We start from the raw sequence: 23,182 nt of genomic DNA, 5'->3' as shown, positions 1-23,182 counted from the left end.
TGTATGTGTACACCAATTAGGCCCTTAAAATTATAGTTAAAGTAAGAGATAACAATAAAAATAAAAAGTAATACCCAAGTCCTAATTTTTTAACCAGGAGAGCTTGACCACTAAGTGGGTCTACATTATTTCATTTGGATCCTTAGAGACTTAAGTACGTGTATTCAATTTGATTTGGTTTAGTGACCCCAATCATCCAGTCTCATGCCAACTAAGAATTTCAATGGTGCAGTGAGAGATGCACATCAAAAACAGGTTTTTTTTTAGCATTTTGGGGTGTGTGTGACACTACCAGTGGCTGCAAAGTGCAAAGTTTTGTATGTGTGGGTTGTGAAGAAGGGATGCTTTGCTTGATGCTTTGAAAAACAAAAACAAAAGGCATGAGGATGTGATGCCCATTTTTCTAGTTTTAGTTTTTATCCACAACCTTTGTTTTGTAACTGATAACTTTGTAACCTATAAACATTCACAACCTCCATCTTCATCTCTCACTCTCACCTTTTTTGTTTTGTCCAAGACATTGGCTTCGGAGTTTGAGGTACAAGTCTTGGAAGGATTCTCCACATTCCCTCGTCCCAATCCACCACCACCCTTTGTTTCTTCCCAAGTTCTCTGCAACATTTCCTCACTTTTCTAGGCCCTTGTCTCACGGTACACGCATCTGCCTCTAAATTCTTGAGCTTTTTCGTTCTTTTCTTTAAAATCTCAATGTGGGAATTTGTATTGGATTAAGGATTTCAATCTTGTACCAACTTTTCTTTCAAGTTAAACCTTCAATATATGTTCTCATTCCATCATTGTTAATAATAATTCACCACTTCTATATCATCAATAAATTCACTTATAACTTAAAACAAAAATTTCTGATTTTTTCTTTTCAAACATAATGGCTGTGTTAGTCCTACACCTATCATAATGCCATTCAGGAGTATTGTTCGTGACTTCAAGGAGATTGGAGAGGGCATTAGCAACATGTATAGAAGAGGGGCTGAAGCTAAGCATGTGCATCGCCATGGAAAATCTCTCATTGCACCAGAATGTTCCTCACCATCACCGTCACCACCACCACCATCATCGTCGTCATCGTCACAGAGCCGGTGGGCTAATTTACCCCCTGAGTTGCTCTTAGACATAATTCAAAGGGTGGAAGCCAGTGAAACTTCATGGCCTGCACGCAGAGCACTTGTAGCGTGTGCCTCAGTTTGTAGGTTGTGGAGGGAAATAACAAAGGACGTGGTCAAGACACCAGAACAGTGTGGTTGGCTCACTTTCCCTATATCACTGAAGCAGGTAATTTTTACCCTCTTATGTGATTGATATGTATATACTTATTTGCTTCAAGATTGGAAGCCACATGGTACTAATGTTGTGTGATTACTTTTTATTTTTATCTTTGTTGATCCCTTCTGTGTTTATCAGCCTGGTCCAAGAGACACTGCAATCCAGTGTTTTATTAAGAGAGAAAGGGTGACTTCCACATATTGTTTATATCTCGGTCTGAGCCCTGGTAATATCCTTGTGCTCACATAATTTATTATCTACATGAAAATAGTTCTGTTCTGTTATAATTTCATTAACACATCAAGGTTTCTCTTTGAATCTAAAATCATTATATTTATTTATTTAAATTTTTTTTTTTTTGGGGGAGAGAGTATTAGTGTCTTCCTTACAAAGTTCTTTGGCCATTCTGCTTTCTGGTGAAGATTAAAAGTTTGATCCACTGCTTTGGCAGGATAAACTAGTAGAGAGACTTCCCTTGTGTTTTCTTATTGTAAAGCACTTCTACTAATGAATGATGATTAAAGGATATTTGTTAAATGTAACTATAACAGCGGTGATGACAATTGGGTAGTTTTTGTAATTACCAACTATGAAATCCCATTTTTAATTTTGAGTCTTGTTTTAATCTTCCAGTTATTTTTGGTTCATATTCTTTTCCAATCACCTTGGAAATGAGTTATTGAATGCTACAGCTAGGATATGTTTGACTGAATGTACTCTCCTTCCAATGCTCCTTTTGTTCTTCATGCGAGAATTGTGTTGTTATATATCTGCAGCTCTTTCTGGTGATATGAGCAAACTGCTATTGGCAGCAAAGAAGATTAGAAGGGCAACGTGTACAGAATTTTTAATATCATTGGTTGCTCATGATTTCTCTCGTGCAAACAATACTCACATTGGAAAGCTGAGGTTATTTCTATATCTATCTGGTCCTTATCTTTTTGGCTGATGCATTATTATTCTACTGTTCACTTGATCTGTAAGCTTTGAACAGGTCTAATTTTCTGGGCACCAAGTTTATGATCTTGGATGGTCAACCCCCACATGATTCCTCACTTCCATTAAATTGCAAGTTGCAGCAAAGAGTCCATCTGAAGCAGGTACTTCCAAGGGTTACTGCTGCTAACCATAAAGTTGCTACAGTATCTTATGAACTCAATGTTCTCCGTACAAGAGGTCCAAGGAGAATGCGTTGCACAATGCACTTAATCCCTATATCTGCAATCCAAGAAGGAGGAACTGCCCCTACTCCTTTGAAGTTCACCAATTGCCTTAATGAGCATGCATCTACCATTCCCATTTCAAAAGGAAAGAAGCCACAAGTTAACTTTGGCTCAACTGGCACAGGCAATAATACTCCAGAATCAACCCAGAGTGCAAGGGAACCATTGATTCTGAAAAACAAAGCTCCTAGATGGCATGAACAACTGCAATGTTGGTGCTTGAATTTCAAGGGAAGAGTAACTGTGGCCTCTGTGAAGAACTTCCAGCTTGTAGCAGCTGCAGAACCGAGCCAAATTGTTTCAGTGGCCGAACAAGAGAAAGTGATACTACAATTTGGAAAAATTGGGAAGGACATATTCACCATGGATTACCGATATCCCCTCTCTGCTTTTCAAGCCTTTGCAATCTGCTTGAGCAGCTTCGACACAAAACCAGTTTGTGAATGATCATATGACTTTTATAGTCCTGTCACTCTTTTCCTTGATATAAAATGTACATATTTTCATAAGAAAGGAGAGAAGCTGGACAAAACAACTCTCATTATAAAGAGTGCTTTCATTCTGCAGGCACAAGTTTGTGTAATGCTAGCTGTTAGGATTGATGTTTAATGGCAAGTCTATTTGTCTGCTCTAAGCAAGTTTGTTAATTTCCCATAGTTTTATAGTTACGAGAGACAGTTGCAGCAAAGTACCCCATTGCGCCTAATATCTTTTCTTGTAAATGAATGGTTTAAAATAAATAAAATGACATTACATATTGTGGATGATGTTAACACTTAAACACTTACATGACGAAGTATTTAAATCCCAGTATCAACGTCTAAAGCTAATGAGATTGACTCCTTATTTTACATTTGTTACAAAGAGTGTTACAATTTGTGTGTTTGTTCTGTCACAGAATCTCAATGTCTTCAATATTCTGGCCACAACTGAACTTGCAACCATGACGGCGAGGTTTGTCAGGGTTCTCTGGGTCAGAGTCACTTGGTTCCAGGAAAAGGCCTCTGAGGCATCTTCTTTGAACCATGGGCTGGTAGGATGACTTTTGAGCTCGGCTAATGTTGAACTCAGTCCTGTGAGTTTCCAGTGCTGGCTCATCATCAAGTTTAATGGGGTTTTGTGGAAGAGTCACTTCAACACCTGGGTCTCTTTCAGTGATTGAACCATGAAACATAACTGAATTATTGATACTTTGTATGTTGCTGTTGACATATGCTTTCCCCACTTCACCTTGCTCTGTTGAATTGTGAGAGTCTTCCTCAGTGTTTTCCTCTGCATCTGTGGTCACCTCAGTGCTCTCTTCTGGATCAGTCTTGTAGGCTCGTTGTATGTGGATTGATCCCTCTTTCTTGGTTGACTCAGAACCTACGTGCATTGTGGCTCCTCTATTGTCACCAGTCAGAGTTATGACACTAAATGGTTTCTCATCCATGGGTTGTGCTGGGTGCACAGAGGCCAGTTTATGAACAAACTTTGAAATATCATCTTTGATACCTTTTGCCAATTGAGCCTTTTCAGGTGATATGGTTGACACATTCCTGGTCCCTGGATCTGTTGCACTCACAACTTTTATGTCTTTCCTACTAGGGCTGGATGAGACAAACATCACCTTTCTCTCCACAGTTTCTCGTGTTCCATGCTGCTTCTTATTTGCACTAAATGCCCTGGTACATGGATCTTTGGCTTTTGTTCCTGAAGAAGATGCTATGGTACGTCGAGTTTGTTGTCCAGTAGTTGTGTCTTTGGCTTTTCCTGCCTTAATGGCTTCATGCACCATTTTCTCCTTTCCTTGGGTTTCACGGAATTTGCTTTTTGTTTTCTCCAAAGGGACCTTTGGTGTTGTTGATCTTTCCACATCACCTAAAGTTGTTGTAAGCTGTGTAGATAGGTTCTCTGGTTGAGAAGAGGTCTCAGTTGACTCGGGGATGATTTTCAATGGTGACTTCATCTTTGGTTCTGCTTCTTGTGCCAATGGCTTAGCCACTGCCACAACCATCTTCTCTTTTTCTTCTTGAAAGATAGATGATGCAGGCGATGTGCATTCTTCAGTGTTAGGCTTTAACACCAAAGGAGATGATGGATGAGGCTGAGAGGGTGGTTCAATTTTAGAAACCAAGGGTGAGGAGGGCAAAGAAGAAGCTTGATGAGAAACTGCAGGCTGTGTTGACATCCTCTCTGATGTCTCAGGGGACTTGGGGACGATTTTTAATGGTGACTTCATCTTTGGTTCTACTTCTTGTGGCATTGGCTCAGCCAACTTCTTTTTTTCTTCTAGGGAGGTAGATAATGCAAGCAATTTGATTTCTTCAAAGTTAGGCTTTGACACCAAAGGAGATGATGGATAAGGCTGAGAAGGTGGTTCAGTTTTAGAAACCAAGGGTGAGGAGGGCAAAGAAGAAGCTTGATGAAAAACTGCAGGTTGTGTTGACATCCTCTCTGATGTCTCTGGGGACTTGGGGATGATTTTTAATGGTGACTTCATCTTTGATTCTACTTCTTGTGGCTCTAGCTCAGCCAATTTCTCTTTTTCTTCTTGGGAGGTAGATAATGCAGGCAATTTGCTTTCTTCAAAGTTAGGCTTTGACACCAAAGGAGATGATGGACGAGGCTGAGAAGGTGGTTCAGTTTTAGAAACCAAGGGTGAGGAGAGCAAAGAAGAAGCTTGATGAGAAACTGTAGGCTGTGTTGACATCCTCTCTGATGTCTCTGGGGACTTAGGGATGATTTTTAATGGTGACTTCATCTTTGGTTCTACTTCATGTGGCATTGGCTCAGCCAACTTCTTTTTTTCTTCTTGGGAGGTAGATAATGCAGGCAATTTGTTTTCTTCAAAGTTAGGCTTTGACACCAAAGGAGATGATGGATGAGGTTGAGGAGGTGGTTCACTTTTAGAAACCGGGGATGATGAGGGCATAGAAGAAGCTTGTTGAGAACCTGCAGGCTGTGTTGACATTCTCTCAGGTAGAAACGATGTCTCTGGGGACTTAGGGATAGTTTTCAATGGTGACTTCATCTTTGGTTCTGCTTCTTGTGACACTGGCTCAGCTACTGCTACTGCCATCTTCTCTTCTTCATCTTGAGAGGCAGATGATACAGGCAAGGTGCTTTCTTCAGGTTTAGGCGTTAACACCTCACTAGTGCGCTCTGAGGCCGAGGGAGATGATGGATGAGGCTGAAAGGCTGGTTCAGTTTTAAAAACTGAGGATGAGGAGGGCACAGATGAAGCTTGTTGTTCAGAGCCTTCAGGCTGTGTTGACATCCTCTCAAGTAAAGAGGATATCTCTGGGGACTTGGGGATTGCTCTCAATGGTGAGTTTACCTTCAGCTCAGCTTCTTGTGGTATTGGTTCAGACACTACCATCTTTTCCTTCTCTTGTTCAGATGCAGGCTGAGTGCTTTCTGAGGACAAATGAGAGGGAGACTGAGGTTGAGTTTCCGGGGATGAGGACTCAATATAAACATGAGATGGAGAGTCTGCATGAGTTGAGGGTTGGAGTGATGGCAGTGGAGAGTTAACCAGGTTTGGAGATGTTGATCGAAAAGGGGGTTCTGAATGAATAGTCCCTGGGGACTCAATGATCACTGAAGATGTTGTTGGCTCAGTTAGATGGGGTGGTGAATGATTTTGAGTTTCAGCATTTGGGTCTACATGAGTTTTGGTAGGACTAGGAGGAGACTCTAATGGGGTTATCACAGAAGAACTAGATGGCTGTTGAATGGGTACGTTAGTATCTGATTGGGTAGGAAATTTTGATCTATCTTTTGGATGACGACGCAATGATTCTTTAGCAGGTGCTCTTGATGGCCAAGGGATCCTAAAACGAAATGAATGCTTTTTCACTACCATGGATGCTTATTATCTGATTACACAAGACGACGATATTAATATGATGCTGCAGATTGCAAAGGTGGTCTTATATATGTTTTACTTTAGCTCACAATTTCTCATTGCTTCTTTCGGAGAATTTCACACTGATTCCCTTGAAAAGTTCAGCATTTGTTCTTTCCTTATTTATATTGATGTTCTAATAAAATATTTGCTAGCCATTCTAATGTTGTCACGCTAGAGAGGAAAGAAATATCTCTTGCCTCTCACAAAAGGAATTCCCATTCGATGTAAAAACAACCAAAAAGTGCCTTTCTTCATATACTCCCTTGAGAAAAGAATCCAGAGACAATACAGAATCACAACTGGCGAGGAAAACGATGACAGCAAGCTATTCCTTTTAGCCTTCAAGGCATTGCCAATATGAAATACCTAACGTGGAGTAGATCCGTATGTCTTGGCCATATCAGATGAAAATCCTATAAGCAAATGAATTTCAAGATAAGTTATTTTACCTATATTTTTTTATGCTTATTTTAGCTACTATTTTTTAACATTATTAAATCAGAATCTCAATTAATATTTATCATTTCTCTCTCATTCTAAGATTCTGATCAAACGATATTGGAGAATAGTAAATAAGATAGACATGGAAAATAAAAAAATAGAATAAGATATCCCATAAATTTCAGCATATTAATTGACCATGCCACGACTGAATTAAGTTTTTTCACATGTGCAAGCACGAAATGAAGATACGAAATTCAGGTACTAAAACAGCGTGTCTCTTTATTTTCCTAGTGTTTGCCAAATGAATAAAGTAATTTTATTCTATAAAAAAATAAAAGTAATTTTGTTTTCAATCTAAATAAATCAAAGGAGGAATTTGATAAATCTTCATTTTTAGCAAAGCACATATTTATAGCAGTCCCAACATAAACCAGTTCATTCTTTATCTAGTTGATACATTAGCCTACAGGTACAATAAGACCTACAACTTTTGCTAAGATCTACCACTTCTCTCAGAGTGAGCACAGAGACCAAAATTTCTACAAAAACAAGTTATTTGAGAGTGCACAGGTTGAGAGAGGACAATCAACAATTTGCAATACAATCTAACTCCTTAACAAGTTGACAGTTCATCAGAAACAGCCAAACACGTTCTTAACATTGACTGAGAAGCTTGATGTTATATATTCTCTTGTGAAGTAAACTTTAGAGAAAAAGGGTCACAGATATAATAAACGAAAGACTTCTTCTCAATTATACCCCAAAGATCTGATAACTTTGACAAATTGCAACTACTGCAAAATCTGGTAATCACCAATGGCTGGAAAAACAGGTTTACCATCATCCAAGCAAGGAACATAGAAGCCAACACAAAATTAACATAAGAAATAACCTCAACCAACGGATCCCATGCTATATAACAAAACTTGAGCATAAACAGTAATCCTGACAAGCAAATCAAGGGAAAATCTGAAACTTATTCAAGATAAAATGAATACTTAGCAGGAGATGTTGAACCAATATTTTATGAACCCTCAAAATCTGTTTCTTTTGATTGATATCCTTAAACTCTTCCTAGAACACCTCTAAACTTCCAACTACCAGAACTCAAACAGAGTCCATAAGATACTCTTGACGTTCATGAGCATACTAGATAACAAAAAACATACTTTCTCTTATAATACTCTCATACTAACCTTCCCAGCATCAAGAAAGTGCATAAGCATAAAAGGTTCATCCAGATTGTTCTTAAATGCATCAGACAAGTTGTTGGATAAGTTTAAACTTCCAATATATAAAACTCAACACATGCAATCAGGATATATAAATCAAATAATCAATATATGCAATAGAAGGCATGAAGTACTGAAGTGTACTAGACAAGTCACCATACGAAACTTCCAATAGAAAATTCGAAATATCTAGCCATGCATTTTAGATAACAAGAGTTTCAGGATACTGATCATGTGCAATTTAGACATAGCAGTCAATTAGATCACACCTCACACGATACTGATCATAGTCTTTATTAGAATTTGAAGTCATAAAGAATATTAGATAAAAGTATACAGAATACCTGTAATCCTACTCAGGTAGGAAATGAAATGTTTTCAGAAGTCTCTGAAGTCTCTAAGGGATGTTTGGTATAAGTTTTTTGGATGAAATGATGGGAAAGTGGGGTAGGAATTTTTTTTTCTCGCAGCAATATTAATGGATCAGTTTTGTAATTTAATTTTTCTCAACCAACGACTCACAAGAATGGAACCCACCACTGTGAAGGCAAGCAAGAATGGAAGCCACGTTCGGCCACTTGTCCCCTATGCAGTTGGGTAAAATAATGAAGCAACAAATGATATAAGGAGAACCCCAGTCCATGCCCACACTTCAATGGAAGAAAATGGAGAGGGCTTTTCCAGAGGCTGAATAGAGGAAGAGAGGTGAGGGAAAATGTTCGGATACAAAGAAACGAACCAGGAGAGAGGGAGACAAATGCAGTGATAAAATGAACGTTTGATGACTGAGAATAGATTTAATATTTAAAATGATGGATAATTTTGTTATTTTGGTTTAGATTCCCATCAATATTTTACTATTAACCAAACATAGCATCAGTAAAATTAATCCAACTTTTTCAGTAAAATTTTGGCCTATCAAACACCTTTTGTTAACTTACCCGGGAAAAAAATATTTCCCATCATATTACCGGAAATCTTTTTTTCCAGTAAAAAAAATATCTACTCCGCCACCTAAATGCAACCATGTGCCAGACATGCAAGAGCTGAATGTAAAAGCAGAACAAATCATGCATCAGTGACAAATATGCCAAAAAGGATATTGTATATATGAAAAAGAAAATGCATATTCAAATTACTCTATTATACAAAGGACGAAAGTTAAAAAGAATAATTAAGAGAAGTAAATTAGTGATCTGAACAGTTGCAAACAAGATGGCAAATTTCATTGACATGATACAATTGAGAAACTAACAACTTAACAAGAATAAACTAAATCCTTTATTGGTTACATGGCATGGCCAATCCAGCAGATTATGGCTTCATAAGGCAGTGCATTTGTGGGTCACTGGGCAGAGAAAAACTAAATGGTACTTCTCATGACCATTAAACTATCTCACAGTTGGTGTTTTGGGGCCAGGTGTAAAAAGGGCCCTCCAAAGCGAATTCGATGCAGTGAAACCCTGTGCTTCCATGACCCCATATATTCTTCGTGCATCCTGCTCAAACCCACCAGCAATAAGGCTGGATATAATTCTCTCAAATTCAGCTGGTCCTAATTCATCCTTCCTAGCTTCCAGAACGCCCAGAGTTTGAAGGGTCTTTTTCTCATTTCCAGCCCTTGCATACATATCACATAGACTCACTTGAACCTTAAAAGGAGGAGCCTCACCCTGCACGGAAATTTTTCCTATAATCTGTTCAGCCTCATCAACAAGCTGCAACTTACCGAACCAGTCCACAAGAACAGAATAAGTGGCAACCCCGGGCTCAAACCCATCATTCTCTAGCTCCAAAAGAAGATTTAATGCCTTGTCCAATAAGTTTTTCTTCTCATAAGCAGCAATCATGCTAGCAGTGCACCTATCATCAGGCTTATGCCCTAATTTTATCATGTAGTCAAAATTGATTCTTGCCTGATCCGGGTCACCTGCATTTGCATGTGCCTCAATAAGCAGGGTGCATGTCTCCATACTCTGCTGGAATCCTGCAAATTGCATAGTTGATGAAATTTGTGCAACGTTATTAACATCACCACGTTGAGAAAAAGATCGGAGCAATGCCATGTATATTTCCTTTGTGGGCTTAATATCTCTTGTCTCCATCTCCCTTGTTAAAGACACACCCAGCTTAGGTTCGCCAGCATTTACATAGGCCATAATCATTGAGTTGTAGACTTTTATGTCTGGTTGGAAGCCCTGGCTCGTCAAGATTTTAAATGTTTCTTTTGCACGCTCAAGATTGCCTCCCTTGCTGTACATTTGGACCAAGGCACTGGCTGTTGAAGCGTCCGGTAGAATACCATTTTCGTTCATCTTCTTAAGGATCCTCTCAGCATCATCAAATTGGTTTGCTTTAGCATAGATATCAATAAGCCTAGAGTAGTCAGATACATTTGTTTGGAAAGAATCTTCAGTCAATACCATTTCTGCCACCTATAAGCATAAGATTTGACAAAAATTAAATAAAAAATCCAAATAGGCATTACTTTATCCCATGTTGAATTACAGTAATTCACTTCAGAAAATATATGTATTACATGAAGGTTCCCACAATTTTCATAAGAAGCATACGGAAATATCTTCCTAGGACAATCTGTGTTCTCAATTAATAAGTAATTCATAATTTCATATAAGCATGTAACCATAAAATATGTGGCAAAACTGTTGTATCAGATCCAAGAATTAATGAATCACTCACTATCAACATGTACAATACCTACTTAAGTCTTTTTTATGCCATTGTAAGAATTCTCAGGTGGATTAATTACTCAATATTCTTACTATGTCATACAGAGTAAGAATGCAAGAAAAGGAGGATATAGAAAACAAGATAATTCAACAGCCTCCATGCTGCCTTTGAAAATAGGATGGATATATAACTAAGCTACGTTTAAAAGGAAATAAGTTGGATGCCACAGAGATCAAACATAAATTTCAAGGAACAAAACCCAGTTTTGCAAATAAATGTAAGAAAGAGCTGATCCATTCTCCAATGACACTGAAATTTGTAATTTAAATATCTTCAACCAAAATATCAAAAGGCAGAGTAACATGGATGGTGGTATGCTGTCTCCATTATGCATACATGTCCCCCATCCTGTCCTTCATTTCAAAATAGAGACCCAATACTTATGTCTAATATTGCCATTTCCTAATAATAATAATCCGTTAAAGTGTCAGAACAAATTCATACATACAATTCAAAACTGAAAGGCAATGCGGTAGTAGACTGATCTGGCTAAGCTACTAAAGATATCAAACCATTTGTGTACCTTGAACTTGAAGTACAAAGGAGGATTTTGCTTTTTCAATGTATCAATGTAAGAAAAGCTCTACACCCAAAATTCCAACTAATCGTATTCTCAACACAAAGTATGTTATAAACTTCCAACCGTTATTCCAAACACATTAATATTTAATATTGTAGCGTTACTAAACAACTCTTTTTTTATATTAACATTTTTTGGGGATACATAATTAATTAGTCATCATAACTTGTCAACAAAATCTCTAGTTGGTGGCAAACGAGGGTGGGCGAAGTTGGTTAAGGATTAGGCTCATACCCCATAAGGGCGTGAGTACAAATCCCATTGGCCAATGTGAGAACCTTGTTGGTGGTACGATCTGTAATCCCTCGCAAATATCCTCAAAGAGGTTGGATGTCTGCCCTGGCCTATGGGATACCGGCGACTAAGCCCACCTAAACTTTTACCTACCAAACAAAAATAATTTCTGGTTGGTGAGTATGGCAGCTGCTTAACTGGCCAAATATTTCCACAATACTAGACTTTTGCTTCTGTGACTGCAGAACAGGTCCTTCCCTAAACTTACCAATAAAGGCCTAAGTAAATCAACATAATCACTTAAAAACTACTTCAGTCAATTTTCACTGTGATTAATCAGTCAATCTGCTTGCACATCTCACAAGTTAATGTTTCTCATGTTGTTTGAGATAATTTTATCTCCTACACATACATAAAAGTGTGTGGGGGCCATGTGAGAAGAAGAGAAAAAGAAAAAATATGGACCTCAAACATTTCTATGTGTGTGTAGGAGATAAAATTATCTCCTACAACATGAGAAAAATTAAACCTATATGGGGCAGAATAATAAGTCTCACCATATCTTAACCGCTGATTTACGTGCATCTAACGGTTAAGATTTAGTGGGTCTCACTCATTAATTAATTATTAATTCCCAATAAATTTCAATCGTTAGATGGACGAAAATTAACGGTTAAGATTTTGTGTAAGACTTATTATTTTTACACCGGTGTAAGTTGATTCTATTCCTATATATATATATATATATATATATATATATATATATATATATATATATATATATATATATATATATAAGGGCAGGATCCTTTGATACCGGTGTCAAACTTTGAAATTTGACACCAAGTCCTAACCGTTGATTTCCGTCAATCAAAGGTTATCATTTATTGGGAATTAATAATTAATTAATAAGTTTGATTCCCAATAAATGATAACCGTTGATTGACGGAATCAACGGTTAGGATTTGGTGTCAAATTTCAAAGTTTGACATGTGAAATGATCCTATCTCATATATATATATATATATATATATATATATATATATATAAACCGAGAAATGTTTCCCTCTTCCTAAACATGTTTCTAATTTTATCATTCTATGTCAATACTTCGGCATTTCAAATGGCAAAAGAGTAAACAGCAAAGTTATCTCTTTGTTAAGATTTAATTATTTTAAAAAAGAACATACAATATACTTGGGACAGAAGATGTCGGCTTGTGCTCAACAAAATACCTCCGGATAATCAGCAACTGTATATATTCATGTCCAGACATTCATACACACAATTCATCATGGGAAATTTCAGTACTGTCAACAACTAAAAAGGCAATGCGTTAGTAGACTGATCTGGCTAAGCTATTAATGATATCAAACCATTTGTGTACCTTGAAGTACAAAGGAGGATTCTGCATTTTCAATCTGTCAAGTAAATTGATCCAATCTACCCTGCTTGGTTGTAGAAGCTCTATCCACTCAGCCAACAGTGTTGACAAGTTATCATCCTCCTCCTTCAATGACATAATTTTCTCAGTAACAAGTTTGCATTTCCCAGTTATTGGCTTTGCCTCCTGTGACCAAAACACTTGTTCTGCCTCATGGATCCTATCAGCCACTTGTGCCCACTTAGGATCAGAGAGATCAAGCCCATAAATCTTGTACCTTATCTTCCCTCTCCTCTTGGGAAGTGTAACAACCTTAGCCTTCTCCTCAGTAACATCAAAACCCTTGCTCTCTGTTCCCTCGTGTTCTTTTTCTTCAGTTTGCGCCTCTCTCCTTATGCGCTCCAAACCTTCATAGAACTCTTGTTCCTCCATTTTCTCACGTGCCCATTTGAACCTAAGCTCTCTGAGCAAATCCCCACGAATGCCAACTTCACCAGCAAACCTGCACATCTCTTTCACTTCTTCACACTGCAAGAAACCCTTCAATTTCTCCTTCTTCCTCTCCTTTTTCATGTCTTCCAAAACCTTGTTGCTAACCTCCCACACCGTCCTCCACAAGTCCTCACTGAAATCCCCCAAAGGAAACGACGACGTATTTGAACCGATGCTGCCCTTTTCCATTTCGGACACAACACTTTCAACGATGACGAGAAGCATGCCATCAACGGTGGGTTTATCAGAATTCGGGTACGCTTCCCTCACTTTCTTGCGCATTATCCACACGAAGCGCGACAAGAACTCGTTCGTCGTACCATCATCATTAACGTCGTCGTTTTGCTGGTAATGGAGTTTTGGGTCAATGAGCGAGTTGCTGAGTTGACCCGAATGAAGGTGCCTGGTGAAAGGCGAGACGCGAGTTAAGTGAGAAGAAGGAAAAGTGGCAAGTGTTTTTATGGAAAATGGGGATTGTAAGATTGCATTGAGTTTGTTGATTGTGCTCCTGGAATTGAAAACTAAAATTCTCCAACTCATAGTCTCTGGTATTGATTAAGTTTGATGCCACTGAAAGTTAGGGTTTTACGTTTATGGCTGACACTGTCACTGATACTCAGCAAAGTAAGAAGAAGAAGAAGGAGGAGGGAGCAATGAAATGAAACTAAAAGCCCAAACTCATTTGCAATACTGTGATAAGCCCAACATCGCATTGAAATTGAACCCCTTACCACGAGATAGGTACGTTGCACGTCCAATATGACACGTTATTAAATTTTGATATATTAAAATATGTTTTGATATTAAATGTAATATATATTATATTTAATATTTAATAATTTCATAAAAAATAAAGTTAAACTTATATACCCATTAATTTTGTAAAAAAAACAAAAAAATTACAAACATTTATATTAAATTCAATAAAATGTTAATCGTACTCCAACGAATTTAATAGTTGGAACTAAAAACGTAATGCAACGTAATCTGTGAATCTTTTTTTGAGTCTTTGCAACACGTATTAGAATGTTGGAAAGTGTCGGACATGACACGTCAAATTTTTTTGAAGTATTCATACCAAGATAGTATATTTAGCTAGCTTAAGTTGAAAAGAGAAGAAATTAAAAATAATAATAATTAATATATGGGATTAATGTTTTTCATGCTGTAGGAGATAAATTTTTTTTTTACACATATATAAAATGTGAGTGTGGCTCATATAGGATCATGTGAAGAGAAGAGAGAGAAAAAAAATATAGGTCTCATATACTTTTATATGTGTGTATCTCCTATAACGTGAGAAAGACTAATGCCTTAATATACTATATAAATGAGATAATTATAGGAATTATAGCTATTAAAATCAAAATTTGATGATATTTTATACACACTGTAATTATTTAATTTTTTGATTTGATCAATTTTACCTTAGTCATTTGGATATAAAGAGTAACTCAAAAGTAAGTTAAATTTAATTTAATAATTTGAAAATTCGAGTTCCAGTACTGTGAACGAGGATCGCTAAAAGGAGAAAAACTTCAACGAGATCTGTGCTCTTCTTTATTAAATAGGAAACCATTTTAGGATTTAAAGAAAAATATAAAAAAGAGTATGGATAAAGAGGGGGGGGAGAGGAAGCCTAAGTTCGGTGCTTCAAGTGCATTGAAGATTTTCCCCGCTAAAAGATGTAACATAAGAGAAAAATATTATTGTATGATATTGTATTGGATAAGATAATATTTTTAAATATTTTAAAAATTAATATATTAAAAAAATTATTTTAATATATTAATATTGAAATGATATATTAGTTCTTAAAAATTGTATTTGTAAGCAATATTAATACATCAATCCATTATCAGGTCTAATCACATCCCTTAAGTCTGATTAAGTTATACATCATTTTGATGTATTAAGGGATTCTACTGTATAAGTTATACTATACGATTATAAGCTTATACTATCATAACGTATAGTATAAACTTATACTATCAAGTCTTATACATCACACCAAACACACACTTTGATATTTATTTTTATTTTTTGGGTAAGCACACACTTTGATATTTACTTCTACATCCATGCGAGCGATAGATGATTATAATTTATAAATGCTTTCTTACATACGTATAATATAAAAATGATTTATAAATTTAAGTTTTTGAGTAAAATGATTGCAACCACGAGATCCTCAGTTTGATCCACCAACTTTTTAATAAAATTAAGTCAGAAAAATAGCATAAAAATATACAATATTCACACTTCAAACATATAAGCTCTTGCATTAGAGTTAGAGAAATATAATATATAAATAATTAAAGTCTCTTCACTTGTAAGCTTTTGAATTCAAACATATATAATGGCTTTTGTTAAGAACCTTTGTGGGACTATATATCTCAACAGGTTTTAAGAGTTGCTATCTCTACTAAGATAGAGAATGGAAAGTTGATCTCCAACCTCAACGTTGCAATGTGAATAGCTTCGAGTTCGAGTTATACAATTTTCATATAAGTGATGGAGTGAGGGAGGAGCTGGCGTAGTTAATATATTATATATGTCTTTAGGTTTTAGCACTATTTAGGATTTTATTATTATTATATAATTTGTAATGGCCTTTCAAAACTTACAGGAGTCTTTCACTTTGAAGTTTGAACATTATTACTACTTTTATGTCATGTAAGAAGATATGTAGCAATTTTGCTCCCGCTCAAAAATTTTTCTATCTCCCACATTTCATCATTTGCAAATTCCTGGGAAAATACAACAAAACGCCCTTGCACATGGATCTTTAGCCATTGTCCTGAAGCAGATTCTATGGTATTTTGTTGCCTAGTAGTTGTGTCTTTGGCTTTTCCTGCCTTATTGGCTTTGTGCACCACTTTCTCCTCTCCTTCGGATTCACGGAACTTGCTTTGTTTTTTTTCCAAAGGGACCTTCTTCACTGTTGTTGATTATTCCTCATCACCCAAAATTGGTGTAAACTGTGCAGACATACTTTCAGGTTGAGAAGTGGACTTCATCTTTGGTTCTGCATCTTGTGGTACTGGCTCAGCCAATGGTGATTTCATCTTTGATTCTGATTGGGTAGGGGATTTTGATCTTTCTTTTGGACGAGGCAATGATTCATTAGCAGGATTGCCAAAGAATCCTAGAACGAAATGATTGCTTTCTCAATACCATGGTCCATGTGAATATGATGCTGCATCTTGCAAAGGTAGTCTACATATACATAATGAATGGTTTATACCTAGGATGCATAATGGGGCATTCATTATATATTTTTACTTGAGCTCACAATTTCATTTTGCTTCTTTCGGAGCTTTTAACAGTGATTCCCTTGAAAAGCTCTCCATTTGTTCCTTTCTTATTTATCTTAATCAACATCAACAATACATTTATTCCAAAAGTAGATGAACTCAAATGAAAGGTACGAAGGGATATAAATAAAAAAAATAAAAAAGTGCATGTCTTCTATCTTAATGTTGTAATAAAATATTTGCGGGGCATTCTAATGTTGTCACAAAAGGAATTCTCATTCCATGTAAAAGCAACCAAAAAGTGCCTTTCTTCATGTACTCCCTTAAGAAAAGAACGCAGAGACAATATACAGTCACAACTGGTGAGGAAAACCATGATATCAAGTTATCCCCTTTGTCTTCAGGGGCATTGGCAAAAACTAAAAAAGAAAATTATGGGGATACCCCATTGTTCAACATTAAACATGAACATCCACAACATGATGTGGTCTGCAGTTAAATTTAAATTTAAAGATAATTTAATTCCCTAACTCCAATAAACCAGAAATAACAATTCAAAAAGCTCAAATTAACCAAAGTGGAAAATGGGAAAAACCTTCATTAATGTAATATGTATTATAACCCAATTTAAGGCACTGTTTTTAGTTTGTTACACTACCTGGTTACTCAAAATTCCTAAATCCTTTAAAAAAGGGAAGTTTTTTGGCCCACCATTTCTGTTTACTGATTTTACTAATAAATGAACTTGCCTCCGAATAGCTATTATGGCTGGAGGAATACAAATAAATGCATCTAATCTCAAGTTCTAAATTCTAAAACTCAAATTGAAATGCTTGTTTCCAAGTCACACAGCAGCTTCTGTGGACACTGGACAGTAATATAGTACAAGCAAGACAACCTCAAGTACTTAGTAATCCTAAATCTCTGACTTTAGTCTTAATAGAGACATTGACTTGATTCTCACGTATTGCTTCATTCACAAAGGATTGGTCATGACATATTCATGTTTGAGGGAGAGGCTTTCATTTTGAAACTGCCAAATGAATTTCTCATATTTGATTAACAGATATAAAAGGTATTCTAGAAGTTCCTTCTCCTTTTGATGTGTGCCTTTTATATGGTCAAGTTGCCTCTTAAGAGTTGCTTTCTCTACTAAGAGAGAGAATGGAGAGTTGATCTCCAACCTCAAGGTTGCAATTTGAATAGCTTCAAGTTCTGCATTCTCCATAGAAGCTGAGGGTGGCAAGTTCTTGTCAAGCAGTGCCAGTACTACTTTCCTAGCCTCGTCTTCAGCAAATTCCATGGAAAATTTTGTATCCCTAAGATCGTGTAGTATTGAAGATATCTGTATGCCAATTACAAGTCTCAATTACCAAGTTACACAAATCACTAAGTCATAAATGAAAGGTACAACATATGGAATATAAATAACACTCCTCTTTAAACCCCAACTAATAAGGATAGGGATAATTCTTGTACGCAGTTTTATCCTTACATATTTGCACTTGTTTCCTAGATTCAAAAATGTGACCTTTTGGTTACAAAAGAACAGTAGAGGCTCACACTCTTTAACATACGGAATATATAGCACAAAATAACAGAGAAGTTATAAACGTGTTACAATGATGGGTTCCTATTCAAGAAACAGAAGAATTCTGTGCAAAAGGCTCATTGACAAGTATTACCAACCTTAGCAGCCAATGGTATTGTAACCGTATTTTGAATCTGAGCCAAGTACAACTCAAAAGCATTTCGTATTTTTTCACATCTTGAAAGTATCTTGTGCGATGTGATTGCCTAACCAGTTTGCAAATTAGAAGGTTAGTTATTTCAAGTTATAATATTTGATAGTATCCAAAAGGAGAATGAAAAAGAGACAATTATAACTCAGTGTTCAAAAACCATAGCAGACAATATTATATATCAAAGGTTCCAAGTTCTTAAAGTACCAAGTAGAGTTTACTGGACTCGGAACAGAGTTTGACAATTGACTTGGCTTTATCCGAAGTGAAGTGCAATGAGCATAACGTTTGAATTGCTAATGCACAATTCGGTCTGGCAGATTCGATGGCTAATATTATATGCAAAATTCTATCAATGAATCCGTGAAGCTCTAAGCATATTGAACGGTGTACCTGCGCAAATGAAAATTTGAACTATGTATAATCATATGAAGGTAATATATACCTATACTTTACATAATTTCATCTCATGTGGCGCTCTCCATGTTAAAAAATTAGCTTAGCTATCTCCAATTTTATCATTCTATAAGCTCCAATTCGGAATTAGTCGCATAACAGTTGAAGTTTATAGTAAATATAATAAATAAATTAGGGTAACAAAATCTAATATTGTTATTAACAATTGAATACTATGCTATTTCCACAATCAAATCATCAATTAATGAAAATCTTGCTATTTAATACAACGATATTAGAACTAAAACTCAAATGGTCTAAAAAGCTGTGATTTTTTATTTATTTTTTTCTGAGAAAGCTATGATTAAATTTGACAACTGTGACATACCCTTTTCCTTAAAAATTAAAAATTGTTGGTGATGGTGGCATTCACGATGACCAAAACAGAGAATTGAAGGTACCTTAGCTTTACAATGGGTGGGAATTGGAATCTCCAACGCTTCAGCGCAGTGACTGGCCATTCAGATCTCTGTATATTTGACTCTAGATTTGAACTCAGAGAGAATCACCACAACAGTACTGGGTAAGAGCAACAAAGAGAAGAAGAAAGGTAATCATGGGTGAGGTGACACGTTGCAGTTGAACTGAATATATTCGTTGAGCCATTAGACATGTTAAGGAGAAGCAGTAAAAAGATGCACTGTGCAGTTTAGTGTGAAGATGTGTTTGGCTTTTCGAGGAAAGTTGTTCTGTTTGTTTTCAGTTTGTTTGGAATCGGCAATAGTTTGTACTTTGTAATAGCATGCATAACTAATTAATTAAGACAAATTTTTTTGTTTTGGGCTTAAAAAAAATAAACTTAATGATGTTGAGAAGTAATTTAATAAGTTCAACATCTGGTGCAGCTGATAAGGTAACAACAAAATAAACGAAGGATTAACGTTTCAATTACCACAGTTAAGGATATAAATAAGTTAGGTTAGATTAGGCTTTGCCTTAAATAGGTTAGACTCTTGTAAAAATATTGGATCTGGCTTGATCTCTTAGTCTGTCTGTATAGATCTCAAATTACAAATCTAGTCTGACCTATATTTAAAAAATAAAAATTTGGTCTAGACCTGTTAGTCTGTTTAAACCTATTAAACATTCAATAATTAAAATAATAACTAAAATAATATTCCTTTATTATTCAAAATTATTAAAATAATAATATATTTTTTATTTAAAATAAATAATATGATATAAGTCGGTCTGTAGGCTTATAGGCTCGATATATACAAAAAAAAATCTATGACCTATTTTCTAAATAGATTTTTTTAAATGTCTAGGTCTATTCTATTTTATTATTTGTAATAAGTCAAGTATAACTTAATATAAGCTAGATCGTAGGCTCCTATAGGCTTACTTAACTCATTTACATTCCTAACTACAACCCACAAAGAGTTAAAGTTCTCCCACAATTTCAAAAAATACAGATATTTTAAAAATTTCTTTTATTTTATATTATAAATTTTACTAATTTTTTTAAAATTCTAAAACAATATTATTTTTAAATAATTTTATCTCCGAATCACAGGAGAAATATTTTTCCTTAAATAAAATATCAATTCATAGTTAAATAATAATATAAAAATGTATATATTTTTATTCAAGTATGTTTTATTCAATTTAAGTTTTGTCGAATCCATATTGAGATGACTTTCTTAATATTATTTTTACCTTATATATATCAAAATTAAAATCTAAATTATTTTTATAATAATAGAAAATTTTGAACCTATAATTCTTTATAAATTTGTTTAACTCTTTATTACTAACTTAATCATAATGACTTAATATTTTAAATATTAATTTAATTGGTAATGTGACCAAGAAGCAAATAATATTGAGTTCAAAAATTTTATTTAGCGTATGGATAATTAATGATTAAATGTTAATTATTATGAAATACTGGTACCCTTAAAAAAAGGTATAAAGGGAAAAGACTCATCCTGACTGATTTGATAAGAACATATTGACTCATCCTGCCATCCTGGTCTACATTGACTCTGGTTTAGCGTGCAAGACTATACTTAAGATTTTAATTTGAGGCCGATAATCAATAATTAACATGATTAACACCAAACGGTATATTATATTTTTTGCTCTGTTTATAGGAAAAAGAAAGCTAATTTGGCTGCGTTTGTGTTGTCACCTTTTTCTTGATTTTTGTTGACTTCGTCTTATGTTGGGTTGGTCCACACAACACACATTGTCGCTTTACTTTTATTTTATATTATTGTTTGGTAGGGTGCAACCGATTAATCACTATTGTTTGATTCTACCAATCATATTTGTTTGAGAGAGGTTGAAAACTTTTCTCAATCATAGGACCGGCCTTGCATTATATATATGTCATTACTTCGAGCAGATTTAATGAGGATCATATTATAATTTTTATAGTAAAACCTAATTTTGGTTCTTGAAAAATATATCATTTATCAATTTAGTCTTCAAAACTAAAAATTTCATTTTCCATCTATTTAAGTCTAATATCATTAATTGTAAAAGCTTGTCAATTTGAATTATACAACTTAATCATTAAACTCAAGTTTTGTTGTTTGGCCAATCTTATACATCACTTGGGGCCGGCTTGCTTGTGTGAATATATAAAATAATATTTTAGAGTAGTTGTATACTTTTTTTAGATGAATTTTGATCCCATGAAATCATTTTAATTTATTTGGCAAAGTTAGACGTATATTTTATCTAATTTTTTAATGTTTTAACTTTTAAAATTAACATTTTTTAAATTCTAATAAATGGAGGAATGAAAAAAATAGTAATTTCAAATTTTAAAAACTAAATTGATAAAATTTATTCTTAAAAAACTAAATTAATAAAAAAAAATATTATTCATGTGATGTTATAGGGATGTTTTAATTCTTTGACAAGTCCTTGTTGATTTTGGTCATGTTTTAATATTTGGACGTACGTATAGCGATATATGTTTCTACGATAAACGCGTGAGATATTCTCCTAGTTTTCATTCTTGTCAATAACAAGTCTAGCTTTCGGAGTCTTTCATGTTTTTTACCAAAGAAAAATTTATAGAATTATGTACCAAAATTTTTTTTTTATCGAATTGTTTCATGGACAATCATCTCAAGAACTTTGTGGAAATGCTACCACAATAATGTATCGATTAAAAGAAAATTATAACAGAAATGCCTCGCAGATGCTCTGCCGTGTAAAAGCCAACGACTAGGTCAATATTGGTCAAGAGCTTTATTCTGAGGATGAAAAAGGTGTTATTCCTAGTAGTGTAAAATCTGTGTTTTTTTTGGTAATGATGGTATCAGTCAAATAATAAAGATCACATGCAATCACAGAAAATTAAAATGTAATATCCAAGGTATAAAAGTTGTAGAAAATCAAATTCGAGCACACTATTACATATTGTGTCTTTAGGACAATTTTGCCCTCTCAATGGTGCGTAAGATTCGTGGACAAATGTCTCCCAAGATAAAACGGATTATCTCTGTTTCGACGGTGGCACTACCAGAAGAAACAACATTGGCGGACACAACGAACGCTGATCAATCTCACAGAATGAATGCAAAAGATTTCAAAAAATATTTTGACAGAATTTTGGTACAAGAGATAAATCAAAAAAGCTCTTATTTTTTCTGATTTTCTTCCATATTTATAAACCATTACTAATTACGATGAATGATGTCTATTGGCGGTGAAGAGTCATGTCCTTTCATTATAAAAATTCCAACAAAAAGATCAACAACATGTGGCCCAAACGTAAAAAGAACTAAACCTTAGAACCCTTAAGTGGACACTTAATATAGTTAACTTATATGTTGAATAAACAGTTTAAAGTACTTATGTGAATAGACTCTTCGTCTGTTTGGATGTTCTTTTTTTAAGCTAAAAACTACTTATAGATACAAGTTAGGTCAAACAGGTTTTCAGAAAAACTTTTATAATAAAAAACTTTTTTTTATAATGAAGAAAAAAGCTAAAATTCAAAAGCTCCTAGGAGGAGTTTTTTTAAGCTCTTTTCTACTTTTCTTGAATTATGTGCATTTTTTTGAAATGAAGAGCTATAGAGATAAAGAAAGAGATTTTTTCTGAAATATGTGCTTTTAAGTAACTTTTAAGCTAACTTTTTTAAATAATCACCAAATAACTTTTAGCTTTTTTTTAACCTTTTTTTTTAGCTATAGCTTATAAGTAACTTTTAGTTTAAGAAAGAAATGATCCATGCTCTCTATTTCTTTCAC

At 34.9% G+C, this 23,182-nt stretch overlaps 4 protein-coding genes across 5 annotated transcripts; 1 reads left to right on the top strand and 3 right to left on the bottom strand.

The window, feature by feature from the left end:
- The first annotated feature begins 491 nt into the window (after window positions 1-491).
- Window positions 492-3,151, top strand: LOC133298130 (tubby-like F-box protein 5). Of its 2 annotated transcripts, XM_061497366.1 has the most exons (5): window positions 492-651; window positions 900-1,290; window positions 1,420-1,507; window positions 2,058-2,190; window positions 2,276-3,151. In XM_061497366.1, exons 2-5 carry the CDS (start codon window positions 916-918, stop codon window positions 2,949-2,951), a joined length of 1,272 nt encoding a protein of 423 aa, XP_061353350.1. In that variant the 5' UTR covers window positions 492-651; window positions 900-915; the 3' UTR covers window positions 2,952-3,151. The 2 variants fall into 2 exon arrangements, with proteins under 2 accessions (XP_061353350.1, XP_061353351.1); XM_061497367.1 differs by lacking the exon at window positions 492-651 and having other exon boundaries at window positions 822-1,290.
- Window positions 3,152-3,388: 237 nt separating this feature from the next.
- On the bottom strand, window positions 3,389-6,351 carry LOC133298127 (uncharacterized). The gene has a single exon (XM_061497363.1). It carries the CDS (start codon window positions 6,349-6,351, stop codon window positions 3,397-3,399), a length of 2,955 nt encoding a protein of 984 aa, XP_061353347.1. The 3' UTR covers window positions 3,389-3,396.
- Window positions 6,352-9,231: 2,880 nt separating this feature from the next.
- LOC133298128 (pentatricopeptide repeat-containing protein At1g03560, mitochondrial) lies at window positions 9,232-14,120 on the bottom strand. Its single transcript, XM_061497364.1, has 2 exons — window positions 13,025-14,120; window positions 9,232-10,507 (listed from the first exon to the last, which is right to left on the bottom strand). The coding sequence occupies exons 1-2, from the start codon at window positions 14,051-14,053 to the stop codon at window positions 9,464-9,466; spliced, it is 2,073 nt and encodes a 690-aa protein (XP_061353348.1). The 5' UTR covers window positions 14,054-14,120; the 3' UTR covers window positions 9,232-9,463.
- Window positions 14,121-17,408: 3,288 nt separating this feature from the next.
- On the bottom strand, window positions 17,409-19,646 carry LOC133298133 (U-box domain-containing protein 5-like). The gene is made up of 4 exons (XM_061497371.1): window positions 19,370-19,646; window positions 18,720-18,905; window positions 18,460-18,567; window positions 17,409-18,115 (listed from the first exon to the last, which is right to left on the bottom strand). The coding sequence occupies exons 1-4, from the start codon at window positions 19,427-19,429 to the stop codon at window positions 17,747-17,749; spliced, it is 723 nt and encodes a 240-aa protein (XP_061353355.1). The 5' UTR covers window positions 19,430-19,646; the 3' UTR covers window positions 17,409-17,746.
- Between the last annotated feature and the right edge of the window lie 3,536 nt (window positions 19,647-23,182).

This window comes from Gastrolobium bilobum, unplaced genomic scaffold (genome assembly GCF_033153095.1).
Source record: "Gastrolobium bilobum isolate Gb01-03AN ecotype WA unplaced genomic scaffold, APGP_CSIRO_Gbil_v1 utg455, whole genome shotgun sequence".
NCBI classification, from domain to species: domain Eukaryota; kingdom Viridiplantae; phylum Streptophyta; class Magnoliopsida; order Fabales; family Fabaceae; genus Gastrolobium; species Gastrolobium bilobum.
This window is presented reverse-complemented; position numbering and strand designations above follow the sequence as displayed.

Excerpts from the sequence above, each read along its gene's own strand:
- LOC133298130 (XM_061497366.1), top strand. The coding sequence starts at position 916 with ATGCCATTCAGGAGTATTGTTCGTGACTTCAAGGAGATTGGAGAGGGC. Across the intron at positions 1,508-2,057 it reads ATATCTCGGTCTGAGCCCTG|CTCTTTCTGGTGATATGAGC; the intron begins GTAATATCCTTG and ends ATATATCTGCAG. Across the intron at positions 2,191-2,275 it reads ACTCACATTGGAAAGCTGAG|GTCTAATTTTCTGGGCACCA; the intron begins GTTATTTCTATA and ends AGCTTTGAACAG.
- LOC133298127 (XM_061497363.1), bottom strand. The coding sequence starts at position 6,351 with ATGGTAGTGAAAAAGCATTCATTTCGTTTTAGGATCCCTTGGCCATCA.
- LOC133298128 (XM_061497364.1), bottom strand. The coding sequence starts at position 14,053 with ATGAGTTGGAGAATTTTAGTTTTCAATTCCAGGAGCACAATCAACAAA. Across the intron at positions 10,508-13,024 it reads ATCCTCCTTTGTACTTCAAG|GTGGCAGAAATGGTATTGAC; the intron begins GTACACAAATGG and ends TTATGCTTATAG.
- LOC133298133 (XM_061497371.1), bottom strand. The coding sequence starts at position 19,429 with ATGGCCAGTCACTGCGCTGAAGCGTTGGAGATTCCAATTCCCACCCAT. Across the intron at positions 18,906-19,369 it reads CCACCCATTGTAAAGCTAAG|GTACACCGTTCAATATGCTT; the intron begins GTACCTTCAATT and ends TCATTTGCGCAG. Across the intron at positions 18,568-18,719 it reads AGTCCAGTAAACTCTACTTG|GCAATCACATCGCACAAGAT; the intron begins GTACTTTAAGAA and ends CAAACTGGTTAG.